The 15408-nt window shown below is 39.5% G+C and overlaps 1 protein-coding gene across 1 annotated transcript in view; it reads right to left on the bottom strand.

The window, feature by feature from the left end:
* LOC149288346 (NBAS subunit of NRZ tethering complex-like) overlaps positions 1 to 15408 on the bottom strand; it is a 278953-nt gene that overhangs the window by 82856 nt on the left and 180689 nt on the right. Inside the window, exons 43-45 of the mRNA XM_089491881.1 lie at positions 10303 to 10413; positions 4002 to 4252; positions 765 to 1099 (exon numbers count right to left, since the gene is read on the bottom strand). Of these exons, the coding sequence (XP_089348007.1) occupies positions 765 to 1099; positions 4002 to 4252; positions 10303 to 10413 (697 nt within the window). The remainder of the gene's footprint in view (positions 1 to 764; positions 1100 to 4001; positions 4253 to 10302; positions 10414 to 15408) is intronic.

The raw sequence follows: 15408 nt of genomic DNA, 5'->3' as shown, positions 1-15408 counted from the left end.
GGCTAAGCGAACCCTGAATTTTCGGTTTTGGTCCAGAATTTTCATTTTAGTGCATCGCTAAAATAAATAGAACTATTTTATTTTTACTTATCCAGAATCCTGAATTTGTAGTCACAAAACTTTCTAGGCCCAGAAATCAGTGGGAGGAAAAGTAAAGGTTTTGTGTCATTTACTTTATTTTAATCTGCATATTTTATTAAAGGCCATATTTTCTCACAGTGAAAAATGAGCGCGGCCCTCGCACGTATACAATTCTGATGAAGTGGCCCACTGCAGAAAAAACTTGGACGCCCCTGGTCTATTGTCTTTGGGAAAAATGCCAATGCATGACGGGGGATTCGACAGAAATGTATTAAAGTGTATATGATGGCTGGAGTGTCCCTTTAATGGAACACAGTTTCCTATGATGGGTTAAAAAGTTTTTGCTTAGGATTTCAAAGAAAACATAATGAATGTTTCAGCCTCGAGACTAGATGAAGATTACATGCAGAAACGGCCCCAAAACATCTTACTATTTCCATAAGATTTCCTTATACCAAAAATCTAGCACATTTTATTGCTCTATTAAAATGTATGTTTTCTTACATAAATCACTGCATACATACAGAGGTATATACAGAATACTGAGAGATACAATCTGCTTCATTATCGCATGCCGGTATATGTAAACACAAGTGGGAATATGTTACAGGAACAAACTGTATAATACTCAAGCAGCGACTGTATGTATGCAAATAAAGAGCTTTATCACAAAGACATCTTACCTTATTAACAGAATGTGAGGAGAAGGTAACTTCATCAATGAACGCAACTAAATCCCCAGGGCTGAGTCTATCAAAGTACTTTCTGCAGATGTCGTACGCATGGATCCAATCGGCTCCCGATTGCGGAGCTTTTTTGAGAAGCTGCGGGTCACCGTTCCAGAAGAGCTTCTTCAGCCAGACAGCATGGACGGAGCTGGAAGACAGCATTGACCCATCCGTCTCGGGAATTCTTGGCGCCAGCTTGGATATGGCCAGTACATTCTGGCTGGTGAGAACGGGCTCCAGAGGTACTAGGGGACTCATACTGCCGTCTGTAAGCTTTTTATAATCAAGACCTAATGGACCAAAAAAAGTACCTTATTATTCCCAAATCTAAATACAATATTGTTACAATAGGATTGCGCGATATATTGTGCGGATAAAGAGTAATTGTCACACTGTAGATCATCCATGAACTTAATTCATAAGTGTGTGTGTTTATATGTATATATTATTAGTTTTATATAGCACCATCATATTCCATAACGCTATTCAAAAAGAATACAAACTTTTTGAGGCACAATTGGCTTCTTCGGGATCCACCGTAGGGTTGAGTTTTGTTGTTGCGTTTCTTTTTTTCAGTCTAGATCACGTAGGATTAAAATCTAATCTTCACAAAAGGATCGATCACAAGAAATCTATGAAATCTTGGCTATGCCTCGCGGGATGGAAAATATATTGCGTATAAACAGGACATTAAATAATGAAAATAGAGAGAACTTTCACACAAACAATAATTCCACGTTACTACGCCCTTTTAAAAAAGTAATCTTCCCCCATCTCATAGATCTATGTCAACAATATTACCCTTTCTTCAGATTAATTTATCCTGACCCGTGACATAAAATGATGTCATACACAATTACAAAAACAAAGTCTTAAGGTTGCATTTTATGACATGCGTATTTTCCAGGTGACAGGACCAATTTAACAATGTTTATGTTTTTTTATTATTATTTTTGATCAGCTTTCCTTAAAAAAAAAAAAACAACCCATAACTTTTTAACCGGGTCTGCTGTAGGTAACATGTTTTGTAATTGTAATTACCGAGCCATTATCATTATACCTAATGTGTCATAAAACGAGGACAACATGTAGGTGTTTTAACAAGTTCTACGCTACTTCTGATAAGTGTCCCGTAACAAGCCCTCCAACCATCTCACCGGTTCATGCTATTGTTCAGCTGCATTATAATCACTAACGGTTCATTTTCACCTACAGGAATAAATCTGTTTATCCACAAAAAAGGGAGTCCTTGATAACAACGCTAAGTATTAACATGATTGTATTATCAGCCCAACAACTGCCCTTCAAGTCACTGGAAACAGGGTCCTGTGGGGTAGAACCTCGGGGGTAATAAAATGAATACATCTGGAATTGTACGTTTCAGGTCTTTTTAGAACAAATACATTCATTAAGTAAAACTATCTATAGCCGGTAACACAGCAGTGATCATTAGCAGAGGACAGTAACGTTTATGTAGCACATTGGCAGGGTTATTTTATATAGAATAACAACAGTGCTTTGTATTTTAGAATACGGTTATACTAACAGATCTATTTAATGCTAAATTACATTGATTTTTATATTTACATTTTTCAAATTTTCAAATTTTAATTATGTAGTTAAGAATGTATTCAAATGATGACAATTGATTGCTTGGTTTTTGTTCCATCATCTATTCAAGGCAACATTACCCAAGATTATTCTAGAATTTTGTGTCTGGTTTCCAGGTTAGGCGTAATAGTTACTGAGCAACACCAGTGAATAAGTGGGTATTTATCCAAATAACCATTGCATCTTCATATATGCCAGAGCACCCGTTGTTTGGGGGTAGTATAATTAGTATACACCCCAAAAATTCCCATTAGAGAAGAGAAACAGAGGAATAGAGGATTCAGTCAATCTCATAACTCTCGGAATAGCCAGTTTTTCACTGGCATGTGGCCAACGCACCATAACAGACACTTCTTGTCTGTCAAACCAACAACCTTTGCACTTCACTAAATCTCTTTCTCCTTCTGATTAATCCTTCACCTGATCTTTCTGTTTTTTTACTATCATCCTATGATGCGTAGTTACTGTCATTCTTAACGAGGGGGAGTCAGACTGGTCGCTAAGCCATTAACGATCAGGAACCTGTAATCATGACATAGAATCTCATCTTCATGGTCACCCATTCTTTCAAAGTCTGTAGTGAGTTGGCTGGGATTGAGGGAGAAAGTAGTGTGATGGCATCTCCTCCGACTCCCAGAAGCCGGCCCTGGTGGTTAGATGACTGCTTGGGGGCTCCGGACCAGTCAGCGGCATGCTATGAATTCTGTATCTTACCTTACTTTACTACTTAATTCAAATCACAATAACATTCAGATGAATCCATGTATTTAAGTGATCACTGTTATTTCATTTGTATTCATCTATACATTTCAATGTTATTTATCATGAATCTTTCTAGTTAACCGTCTATGCTGATAACTCTATTATTGGTTTGATTAATAGTTTGAGTGTTTCACTGTTTCAGATTTCAGTTGCTGTTCTGTTGCTCTTTTGTGCATTTATGCCGTCTATTTCAATAAAATGTGCTTCCTTTATCTAGAAGTGAATTGTTACTGTTGTTCAAGGCTATACATTTAAACCGATACCTGTAAAAGAATTGGGTTCATGATTTAAGGTTAATCCATCTCATCACGTAAACTTTGACAACCTACAAACAGCGATTGAGTGCCCCAAAATAAACTGCAAATTGAGCCTATTGAGCAATATTCGTGCTAAATTTTAAAAAAATGGAAGCTGACTAAATATTTATTTATATATGTAATATATATTTAACCATTTTTTAAAGTTAATATTTAGTGTTCCATCCTAATACTGACTTTTACTGACTATGTGTGTATTGTTCACAGTTAAACTGTGAGGTGAAAAATCAAGAAATGGATGGAAATCTGCATAAATCTCAGAGCACTCATTTCTATGCCTTTTTTTTTTTTCTTTTTTAGTTTTTGTTGTTTTCGTTATGAAATATTTTTTTTTACTACTGGTGAAGATCTAATGCATATTAATGGAGTGCACTTAAGAAAGCCGCCGTTCTTCTGCGGATATTCTGCATAACCTAAAAGGAGGTTGAAGGTCAGGGAACGCATGCACAATGCTAGAAGCACTCGGTGAAAGCATTAAACATAGTTCGGAACGGCGACGCACCTGATGCCACGGCCTTTAGCTTCTTTAGTAGCTTGATGTGTGAATCGGGTTTGATGACGTGTTTCACAAACTCAGAGCACCCACAGTTCTCTAGTAGAGTGAAATAATACAGCAGCCTCTGGAGGTCTTTGCCTTCGATAGAGGGATAGACGTACTTGGTCATGTGTCCATAAAATGATTCTGGGCTGGTCTTTAACGTGTCAAACAGACCAAGATGGTGCGTCCTTCCCTCTATTTCTGATGTTGACAACCTGGGGGGGGTGAAAAAAGAAGACATGACTGGTATCATAATTAGAAAGCATGTGCGGAAAGGTTATGATGCAAATATATATATATATATATATATATATATATATATATATATATATATATATATATATATATATTAAAATGATACGGTGTAATGAAGGAGCCTTTATAGAGTTTATAACCTAGAAGCGTTGATGTCATCTCATTAATCCGTGTTTAATTGTTTAAAGCACATCTTGGTTGATCTTACAAATGTACTGCAAGTGGGTTCGATGGAGCTGCCATCAACAGTAAGTTTAATCGATGCTTCATCCGACAAGCTCTTTTATAAAATCTCTGGATACATTTTGGGAGGGTTCAAGACCTAACTGTAGTGCATTTAATCTGCACTCCCTGTGTATATTGACACATATATTACATACTCCCCAAAGTTTGAAACGATCAAAGAGGAATAGTTTCGAGGTTTTTCCCCCAATTAGTTTATAGAGACACTACAGCCATCACGTGACAGCTATGTGTTCCCTATACATTTTCATGGTGTCCCCCTTGCAAAAGCATGGGGGGATTCTGGAGAACCCCTGCATATGCATTTGTCTTTTCTCCCCAGCCCCCTGCTATATGCCGTGCAGGAGATTGCTCGTAACACGCTGCGAACGGGGATTAGTTCACTTATTTATTTCAATAGAAGCATTTTAATGCCACAGATTGGATGCTTAAAGCAGCCAGTGGTGAGAATCATCACACCACTGATGGGGGAAGCAGCTGCAGGGCTGCAGCTTCTACCTAAGGTAAATTATATTATTATTAATTTTTAACATTTTTCTTGAAAGCATATTAAATAAATCACCGAGTACTAATATTTGCATTCTTCTTTGGTGGACCCATCAGGGATGGGAAACTCTCCCTTTACTGTGACTCTGTGACCCACTTACAGCTATTGTTTGCATGCAGGTAAGGCATTCAGAAAAAGAATAATACATTTAATATGCAAAAAATGATACCGTGATACACTCGTACCCAGCAACCATTCTGAGAAGAACAGAGGGGTTTGGGTTCTCTAAAAGGGACTGTCCCTCCTAACATGAAAACAGCCATTCATTATAAACATGGTTGCATTAATAGACATAAAGGGATAAAAGACATTTCTGGGCGCTAAACGGTTAAACTCTAATGCTTATAAGATGATTCAATACTCTATGATTTGAACCAGATCTCTTGAAGAGTGTATGCTTGGGCCTTTTAAGGCTACTAACAAAGCTATCACAAAAGACTTTCTTCTCTGGGGGAGAGTCCAGAGGGAGCCGAGATTCACCGCATTCAGCCCGTGATTAAAACGCGCATTCTTGTGTTGAGTTATTACTTCTCGTGAATAGCTGAGGAGTACGGTGTGATCGTTGAGTAGGTCCTGGGAATAACTAAATGATCTGTTAAGAAAATAGTATTTTATTTTCACATTGGAACGTTTAACTCCCTCTATGGTTTTTAAACCTTCCCCACACCCACCGCCATGATTAATCATCAAAAATCCACTTGTATCTAACTGCACATATTCATTTTCAGCTAATTCCAACCTATTCATGGTTCCCATACTGCAAGTAGCTGGCCATACTTCAGAATCAGAAACTTATTGAGCGCAGATTTTCTCCAACCTCTCTATCTACAAGAGAAATGGCCAACAAAATAGAATCACTACATAATAATACTAATACGTTGTGAAAAAATAAGAAACATGTAGCAATCACATTTATCTTTCCATCATTATGGCAGCTGGGTTTTCATTCCGTTCATCGGGAAGCAGCATTGGTCTATCTCTTGGAGATCTAGAAAGGGAACATATAAGCTATAGAATACGACACTTTATATTTTTTCTTTTTAAGAAAAGTAGGGCAAAAAAGGTAGGTGGGCACGGCCCATGAGAGCTTTAGGGGCCACATTAGGCACTCCACATGTCCAGCAGCAATGAGACAAAAAAGGTGCTAGAATGAGGATAAATCTTAGGGTACCTGCAGGGTTCTGGGCCCTCATTAATCATTAAGATGGTCCCGTATTTTCTTTTCTAAACCAATGCATGCGAGATGATTCCCGATGAATATATAACACGAAGTCAAACTTGTATTTGAATATTTATTTTCCTTAACCTGACAGACATCCAACTTCGTCAAGGGAATATACACACATTCAGGGCTTTAATCAGAATGGCATCTGAAATATACTCTGTCAATTTAAAAATGTTTTTATTAATAATAAAAAAAACAACATTTGATTCCTTAATAAATTGAGACTTTCATCCCTGGTTTCCAGATGACTGTCCAGTGAAACAGTCTTTCGTATTTACTTATGGCGGCACTTTGAGAGGTTAGGGGACAGAAGAATCATTCCTGTATGCTGATCTGGTAACATGCAGCTAGACCAGGTCTGACCCCTGCATGCCGGCAGTGACCAGGTTTCTTTTTTTTTAAATACAGATAGATGCTTCCAACTAGTTTTAAGCAATCATTAATGACTATTGTAATGGGGTAGTCCCAACGCTTTGGAGACATGCGGTTGACTTCCTCAGCCTAGTTTTGACAACAACGCATCTCATATGTGGTTGCCACTAAAAAAAGTTCAAAATTAGGGAAATGTAACATGATAAAAATGAAAGCTGTGTATATCTTTGTCAAAACACGTCTTTCTGAAATCCCTTCTGTTATTATGAATACATTTCTTTCTTATACCACATTTCCGCTTTTATAAAATGACCCGGGATTATAATAACCTGGGCATCTTGGCCTAAATCCAACATTCCTTTTCTGACGCCATGCCTCCCACGTGGACAATACCCTTTTTGGGACCCAAATACCTCTGCCCCTCTTTTCTCCCCTGATGTCTCTCTTTTCTAGGAGTGCAGAACGCCTGCTGGGTATGAGAGCACCACAGTGTTCTACAGCTCAAAAAGCAATAATATTGTGTAGAAAAACAGCAGAAATGTGTTTCTAAATAAAATAGAATTACTCATCTTCTAAATACTTGCATGGAGTACAATTACATGGTCCTAAAATCCCATAAAAAGTCTTTGGTGAAACCCCTTCCCATATCGTCGCATATAATCACACTTAAAACGAAAATCCCTGTCTTTGTCTCTTCTTGGAACGTACGTTGTTATTCTAAGGTGATTTACATTAAAGAAGAAACTTTAAGAACACATATCTACTGTACAAACAGAATCGTTTTAAGGAGACTTTCCAAAATAAGTTTCTTGAGGAACATTACAAACTTTTTATTACATTTTAATATTCGTTTTAACTTTAAAAAAAAAATCTTTTAAATGGGACAATATTCATGGAACTTATGGCACAAAAGCCGAATACGGAAACTGATTTTAAAGAGTTGAAATTATTTTCTTTTTTCTGATTGAATTATTAGATTTAGTGTGTGAGTAATAATGGACTCTTCCATTTGCACTTCAGATAAATTACCTTGTCAGAGCGGTCATTGAGAAACCTACCGAGGAAGTACTTAATATGTAAAGTACCCTCGCACACGCAGGCGGTACACGGGACCATTAAGATGTATACTCTACTTTAATGTAATTTATAATCACTAAACCGATGCAGGCAGATGCAGTTCCCTTATAGAGGACACGCTATCAGTCTGCACGGTCCTTTAAAAGAGAACAGAAACAAGTATTTAAAAGTCAATTAAATTTACATATTGAAGAGGTGTCTTATAAGATGATTTCACGTAGAAGTTCTGCAATAAAGACAGGCTTATAACTGCGTGTGGAAATACATCTATACGTTTTAGAAAAAATACAGATTAACCTTTTGTGGAGTTTTGTTGATTAAAACGTATAGGGCTTATTATACAATGAGTAGACTGAAGCATGGCGTCCCTATGTGAATGAACGCATAAGAGGGCTACAATCAGCCATTTCGATCATAGGAAATGGGTGCAAATAAAGAGATTTTCTTTTTTTTTTTTTTATGATACAGAGCTCCTATGCTCTATGTATTCTTCACATCAGTCCATTACTGAATATGGACATACAACAATCTCAAAGAGGTAGCGTGATAATAGCTATGGGTGTCTCATTAATGGTGTCCAGCGGGCTTTCAACTGCAAGATAGCCCCAGTGGGTTGGCAAACAACGCAGTCCTACTGACCAGCCATCCAACCGTAGTAAGTGTAAGAAATCATTTTAATACTTTTATTTTGTTCTGCACATTTTAGGCCTGAATACAGCTTGAGTGCTAGGAACATATGGTATCAATTATGTGACGTAGCTTAGAGGGCTTTCTGTGGAATGCCGGTGTATCATATGACTGCTCCAATAGGATTCCTTAACGTATACCCTAACCAAATGTAAAAGGGTATGAATAGGCATGATCACAAGGGCAAGGTCTCTTTCTACGCTCTCAACTTCATCTCATCAAGAATATTGAGCCTACACAGTACCTTTTATCACCATTTGTTCCAGCATCAGTAGTGTATGTATTGATAATTTGTTAGCGAATAAACCTGATTAATAAGAAATAGAAGCTGTGGTCTTGATTGCCGTTTGATCAGTGGAGAAGTTTAGATATTCAAGCCAAAGAATATTCTAACAGTAAGCAATACAGCCATTTAAGGATTAGATAGGACTCGTCAAAATTAGGTTACTTGACTCAGAGGTGGGCTAATTGGCCAATTAAAAAAAATAACAATAAAATAAACATTTACAAAGTACAACATTGAAAATAACATTAACATACCGTATTTGCTCGATTATAAGACGACCCTGATTATAAGACGACCCCCCAAAATCTGAATATTAACTTAGGAAAAAAGAAAAAGCCTGAATATAAGACGACCCTAAAGGAAAAAAGTTTTACCAGTAAATGTTAATTCATGTAAACTATTTTTTTTAATAAAAGCTATGATTGAGAAAAATATTTTTTTTGTTTTTATTTCTTGTATTTTCCAGCCTGTCCCCCAGTTACGCACATCTGCCCCCAGGCTTGCCACACCAATATGGCACTGTGGCCCATGATATGCCTTTTAACCCTCTATATGCCACTGTGCCCCATGGTATGCCTTTTGACCCCCTATATGCCACTCTGCCTCCAGAAATGCCTTATACCCCTATATCCCATTCTGGCATTTAGGGGGTTAAAATGCATATTATGGGGCAGAGTGGCATATAGGGAGGTATAAGGCATTTCAGGAGGCAGAGTGCTCTATTAAATGCCCCCTTAACACCACTCCAGAAATGCCCTATGCCCCCATTTAACTAACACACACACACACACTCTCTCCCCCCCCTCCCCTCTCCTCTCTCCCCTCTCTCCCCTCTCTTACCGGTGCTTCCAGCCGGGGCAGCGGGTTGACGTCGCCTTCTGCTGCAGCCGGAAGGAGGTGGAGTTGGCAGCGGGGGTTTGTATGCGTCCGTCGCGTATACTTTCCCCGGCTGTCAGAGATCAGAGATCTCTGACAGTCGGGGAAGGTCTACGCGACGGACGCAGACAACCCCCGCTGCTAGCCACACCTCCTTCCGGCTGCAGCGGACGTTGTCTACGCGGATCGCGTAGACGTCAACCCGCTGCCCCGGCAATACAGCAGGAAGCACCGGTAAGTGTGTATGATGGGGGGGGGGGTGAGACAGGAGGATCCAGGTCCCCTGCAGCGGTGCGGGGGATCTGGATCTTAGTCTCCTAATCAGACTCTATTTGAGGTCTGATTAGAAGACGACCCCGATTAGAAGACGAGGGGTATTTTTCAGAGCATTTGCTCTGAAAAAAACCTCGTCTTATAATCGAGCAAATACGGTATATTAAGGCATACTGGTACAGAAGAGGGCTCTTCTCCTGTGAATTTATATATGAAGAAGTTAAGGTGAGGGACTGTTAAGGTTAGGGTGATTTGGTGGTGGAGTGCTCGAAGGTGGGAAAAACACATTCTTTCTTTCAGGATTCAAGTCGTAGGCAGAGTATTTCTATATTATATTTGCATAGGAATAGAATTTAACTCCATGGCCCAACCGGACACGATGGGTTTAGTGAAATAAAAACACTATAAACAAAGCAATACTAACCCGCTGTCAGAGAATAAGTATTCCAAGTGAGTCATGTACACTTCCCACAGCGGAACCTGGTATCGCTCAGCCAGAGACACGGAAATCTTGTACACGTTGTCTTCGAGTGTCCTACACGGGGAAGATACAAAATGACACAATGAAAACAACATACATCATTTTTGTTTGGTTTTCAAGTAACCCATTTAGCAAGGACCATGAAACATGTTAATAAATAAACTTTTGGACACTTGTCCGGACATACAGAGGACAGGAGTCTATGGGAAGAAGAAAGAAAGGATTGGACAGTGCATACTCCGGCTAATACCCTATAGAAAGGCATAAATTAGACATGCTATTGATTCTCTAAGGATTAGCACAATTGAAACCAGTGACTACTTGACCCTACTTCTACCAACACACCATCAGGTTTACCACCCACCACTAAGCCTGGACCTGGGGTGGTATAAAAAAAAAATTCCACAGAAAAGGAGTGAAATATATTATTTGGGTAAGGCTCGTAATTCTGGCTCCAAAGTGTGGTTGTGAAATATGTGGCCCATTCAATAAAGATACAGTCCGATCACCAGAGGTTCATTCACTAGCTGCCAGTCATTCCAGTTCAACCATGTACATCCAGTGATGCGCTTGAAGCATAATGTGCCACCCTTTGAAAAGGCTTGAACTGATTTACAGAGACAGATATTTCACTAGACAGATGCTTTAAGTGTCAGGATGGCTACTCGAGGGTTTAAGACAATGCTGATTCTGTCGGTTCTATGGAATTGCAATCTTCTGTGTTTTGCATATATGTATGAAGGCGTCAAACCCGTCATGTAGGTTGTTATCATCATGTCATCCTGTGGATAATTAAAGTAATACCAGACTATTTTACTGATCTGGCAGAAAGCAAAAGTCATTCATCTCGTTACTTATGTAACGCCGTCAAACATATATCACTAAATTAGTGACCTTGTGCTAATGTCAACCTGAGTTTGCTCACAGAAGACTCACAACATAATAAACTACTTGAAATAGAACAGAAAATGATTTTCTTAAGTCATTCTGTTGTATAAAAATGACGCAAATCAGCATATAAACTCTATATATGATGCACATTTGATAATTGGTTCAGGAAACGGGAGGTTATGTCGAGTGGCTAATTATTTAAAAAATATATAAATTTTAAACCCCCCTAAAAAAATCCATATTGCAAAACATTAAGTGGCCATTCCCTCACTTTTCTACTTGCTGTGACCATCCCTGGTCCTCAAGCTCATTCAGGTTACAGTGGATAATTTTAGGTTGGGGGGGAAAAAAAACACACTTACAAAAATTGCGTTTGGCTTATCCGCGCATACCAAGGTCGGATCCCGCTGACGTCGGTGGGTAGTCCCGCTGATGCCAGGGGGAGCACCCCCATGTAAAGGAAAAATGGGCGGGGAGCGGGGCATGTAAAGACCCCGCTCCCGCGACCAGGAGGATTCGGGTCTCACCCGTCAATCTCTGGGTCAAACCCGGAGAGTTCCCAGGTATGAGAGTAGGGATGAAGAGGTAAGTCCCAGGTGCTGGACTCACCATTTTTTCTCCCCAATTTCAAGGGAAGAAGCAGGGCTGGGCTGGGCAAGCTGCAATGAAGATCAGCTGGGGCTTCAGAGGTCAAGTGTGTATGATAGTGTGTGTGAGTGTCTGGGTATGATAGTGTGTGAGTGTCTGGGTGTGATAGTGTGTGAGTGTCTGGGTGTGATAGTGTGTGAGTGTCTGGGTGTGATAGTGTGTGAGTGTCTGGGTGTGATAGTGTGTGAGTGTCTGGGTATGATAGTGTGTGAGTGTCTGGGTATGATAGTGTGTGAGTGTCTGGGTATGATAGTGTGTGAGTGTCTGGGTATGATAGTGTGTGAGTGTCTGGGTATGATAGTGTGTGAGTGTCTGGGTATGATAGTGTGTGAGTGTCTGGGTATGATAGTGTGTGAGTGTCTGGGTGTGATAGTGTGTGAGTGTCTGGGTACATGTGTGTTGGTCTGAGTGTCTAGTTGTGTGTGTGTGTCTGGGTGTTTTATGTGTAGGTAAGTAACCAGGTCATTTGAAAAATATATTATGATTACCGTGTACAGTAAGGATTTTTAAAGATTTTGATACATATTTCGTATCAACAAATTTTGTTTTTCCAGCACAGATCCTGTTTTGAATTGTCACAGTCGGCTTATCCGCTGGTAACACATTTTTCATGGTACGTTGGTTGAAATTTCCACGTCCGCCTTGTCTGAAGAAGGGCTTATCTGCGACTATATATAAGGTCACTTAATATATGCCATCCCGGAGAACTTTCTAAATTTGCTGACCCTGAGACTCATGAAATAGTAACCCTTTAATAGCCTGCTGTGATGATTCTATCTAGTGACTCGCCCAATGTGTTAACCAAATGACTCTAATCCCGTTCCTCATGGCAACCCTGACATAACTTAAGGATGCACTTAACTGAGTAACCTGCATTCTCACAGAGATATCAGCCATAACATACCGGTAGCAAAAACACCAACCGGCGGTCTAATATATGATCACAGCAATGTGTAATATAGGAGTCACCCCGAGAAGCTGCCCCTTCACACTGAGATTGAGGTGAAACTCAGAGTTCCCAGGTATGTGTATATTCTATTTAAACATATTTAAATCCCCTCACTGTATTAACCTCTGCTGATAGGTCATTCCACCTATCCACCACACTCTCAGTGAAGTAAAACGTTGTTACATCAAAGTCGCTACCTCACATATATATATATATATATATATATATATACAATATTTTCCCCTCTCGAGTGCGTTTCCATCCCGCAATTTAATATTGTAAATATTTGTAACATATTCTGTCGCCTGCCTTATTTATTCAACTATTTTAGCATGCAACCCAAACAGGTTATTGATAAATCTTCGAAGCATGAATATTCGGGTGAATCCATGGCGTTTACGACCCTGCAGATGAGATATTAAACACTGTTTTTTATTAACCCCCCATTACTGATGGAAACCATACATGACTGTAGTTACCTGCATCTTCCCTGCTGACTTTCATTGTGACGCTGAACTAGTGTCCTAACCTCCAATCCCCCCGAATGAGGTTTTCTAAAGTCCATTCATCTGGAAGCACTCCAGCCAATCATAATTCCATTAATGGTTTTTTCAGAGCACCCATAAGCTCCTTTGTAACCCTATCCAGGCATTAATCAGTTTTATCACACGGTTTAAATGGGACTTGATCTTCCGTAAACATAATATCATCTATTTGCTTCTCTGGTTTGTTTTCTAAGTTTGTTGGATCTTTAACCCCTTAAGGATCAGGGCTTTATATGTACCCACACAAATTATATATTGATTTTTGTTTATCACAAGATGGTGTTTTTTAATGTAAATGTTGCATGTTTTTTTTTTTTTTGCACTGCTCTCTATAGAGAAAAAATATATTTTTCTTATAAAAGCAAAGCATTAGGCAAAATCTAAGGGGGGGGCTTAAGTGACCGTATGTATTTAGAGGATAAGGCACTTAATCATTATGCCATGGGGAACTATAGCTAATGGACATGGACCAAGCTCCTAAGTGCACCAAACCAGCAGCGATGAATGCACAGAGAACGTTCATTCACCTCCCCTCCTGCGCTCACATTTACTTAGTGGTTTTGAGGCACTATTTCTACCTTTAGGTTATTTATTATTCTTTTGGTTCTCATCCTCCGTCCAGTTCGGTTTCTGTAGATGGGAAAAGTAGGCCAGCTTTGTAAGACAGCGAGGTTTAACCATTTAAATGTCTGACTTGGGATTAGACAGCACATTGTTCAGCCCTCTCTCACAACGCAATACAATGTATTTGTATCACTGAATCAAAGTCGCTCAGACGGTAATACTTATTGTTTGTCTGGTTTTTTTGTAGCCTCCTGAACATTCTGCAGTATGCAAGCTGTCATGAGAACAATTCCCAATGCAAATAAAAAGTTATTTATGTTATCATATGGTTATCATATGGAGTAAACACAAAGGACTGGGGCACCAACAAAGGCTTTAGAAGTCAGCAGGCGAAGGAATTTCTGAGGTAGGGGTGATCATGATCTTTACTAAGGAAAAGGTGGGATGCTTCAAAGCCCCATTGGCATAGAGAAGTCGTCCTAAATGAGGATACCGCATCCCTCCGTCCCTGTCTGTATACACAGAGAAACGTGATAGACCACAGGAGTGGTACGGGATGCTCTGCAGAGTACGGCGTCACGCGCCCGTTAGCCCCCGCATCTTTAAACATGTCACTTCTCTCTGCCAATAATATATGGAGAGCTTTCAAAACCCAGCAACTTTAATACGCTGTAGAGATCCAACAGTCGTTCCGGCTACCAACAAACTGAGCAGTGAACATGGCTTCTGTTTTGCCCTGAGAGAAATCGTGTTGCTTCAAATAACAACCAAGCCATTTCCATGAAAACAAAGAGGCACGGCAACAAAAACTATTGGACGCATTAGGAACTAATGGCCTGGAAACCCTGGCATTTAACGTGTTTTCTGTATATCTTCTCTTCTGTTTTCCCTTTAAGCTGAAACCACAACACATACATGCCTTTAAAAAATACCGTTAGTAGACAAGACAATCACAACATCTGATATTTTTTATTTAAGTTTCAGAGAGACGTTTAACAAATGGTATCTTAAATCACTAGGCAATCATTTGCACAGCTACCCTTTATAGCCTAATGACGTCCTTCAGACGCCCTGTGGATCTGAGAGGACTGAACGAGCAACCCAATGGATCTGAGAGGATTCAATGAGCTACCCAATGGATCGGAGAGGATTCAATGAGCTACCCAACGGATCTGTTGTCCCTCTTACTTCTTAATGGCAGGGACATATTTTATCTTAGGCCTGGGGTCCAGTAGGTCTGAAGGGGAAAGGAGTCTTACATTTGGTCAGCCCTATCGGAGCACAAAACCTAAAAACATCACTACCTAGCTGCAAGTTTAAAGATAATATGATTATAAATATAATAATATTTTATTCTATTTTTGACGACATCACGGAGCTGGTGGATGTTATAGACCTTGTGCTCCCCCACCGTCCGTTTGAGCATGCCCCACAGATGTTCAATAGGGTTTA

The sequence above is a fragment of the Sceloporus occidentalis genome, unplaced genomic scaffold (genome assembly GCF_023333645.1).
Source record: "Sceloporus occidentalis isolate IW3139 unplaced genomic scaffold, rSceOcc1.0.p SCAF_52, whole genome shotgun sequence".
Classification (NCBI taxonomy): domain Eukaryota; kingdom Metazoa; phylum Chordata; class Lepidosauria; order Squamata; family Phrynosomatidae; genus Sceloporus; species Sceloporus occidentalis.
The sequence above is the reverse complement of the archived record's forward strand: the minus strand, read 5'-3'. Positions and strand labels throughout refer to the sequence as shown.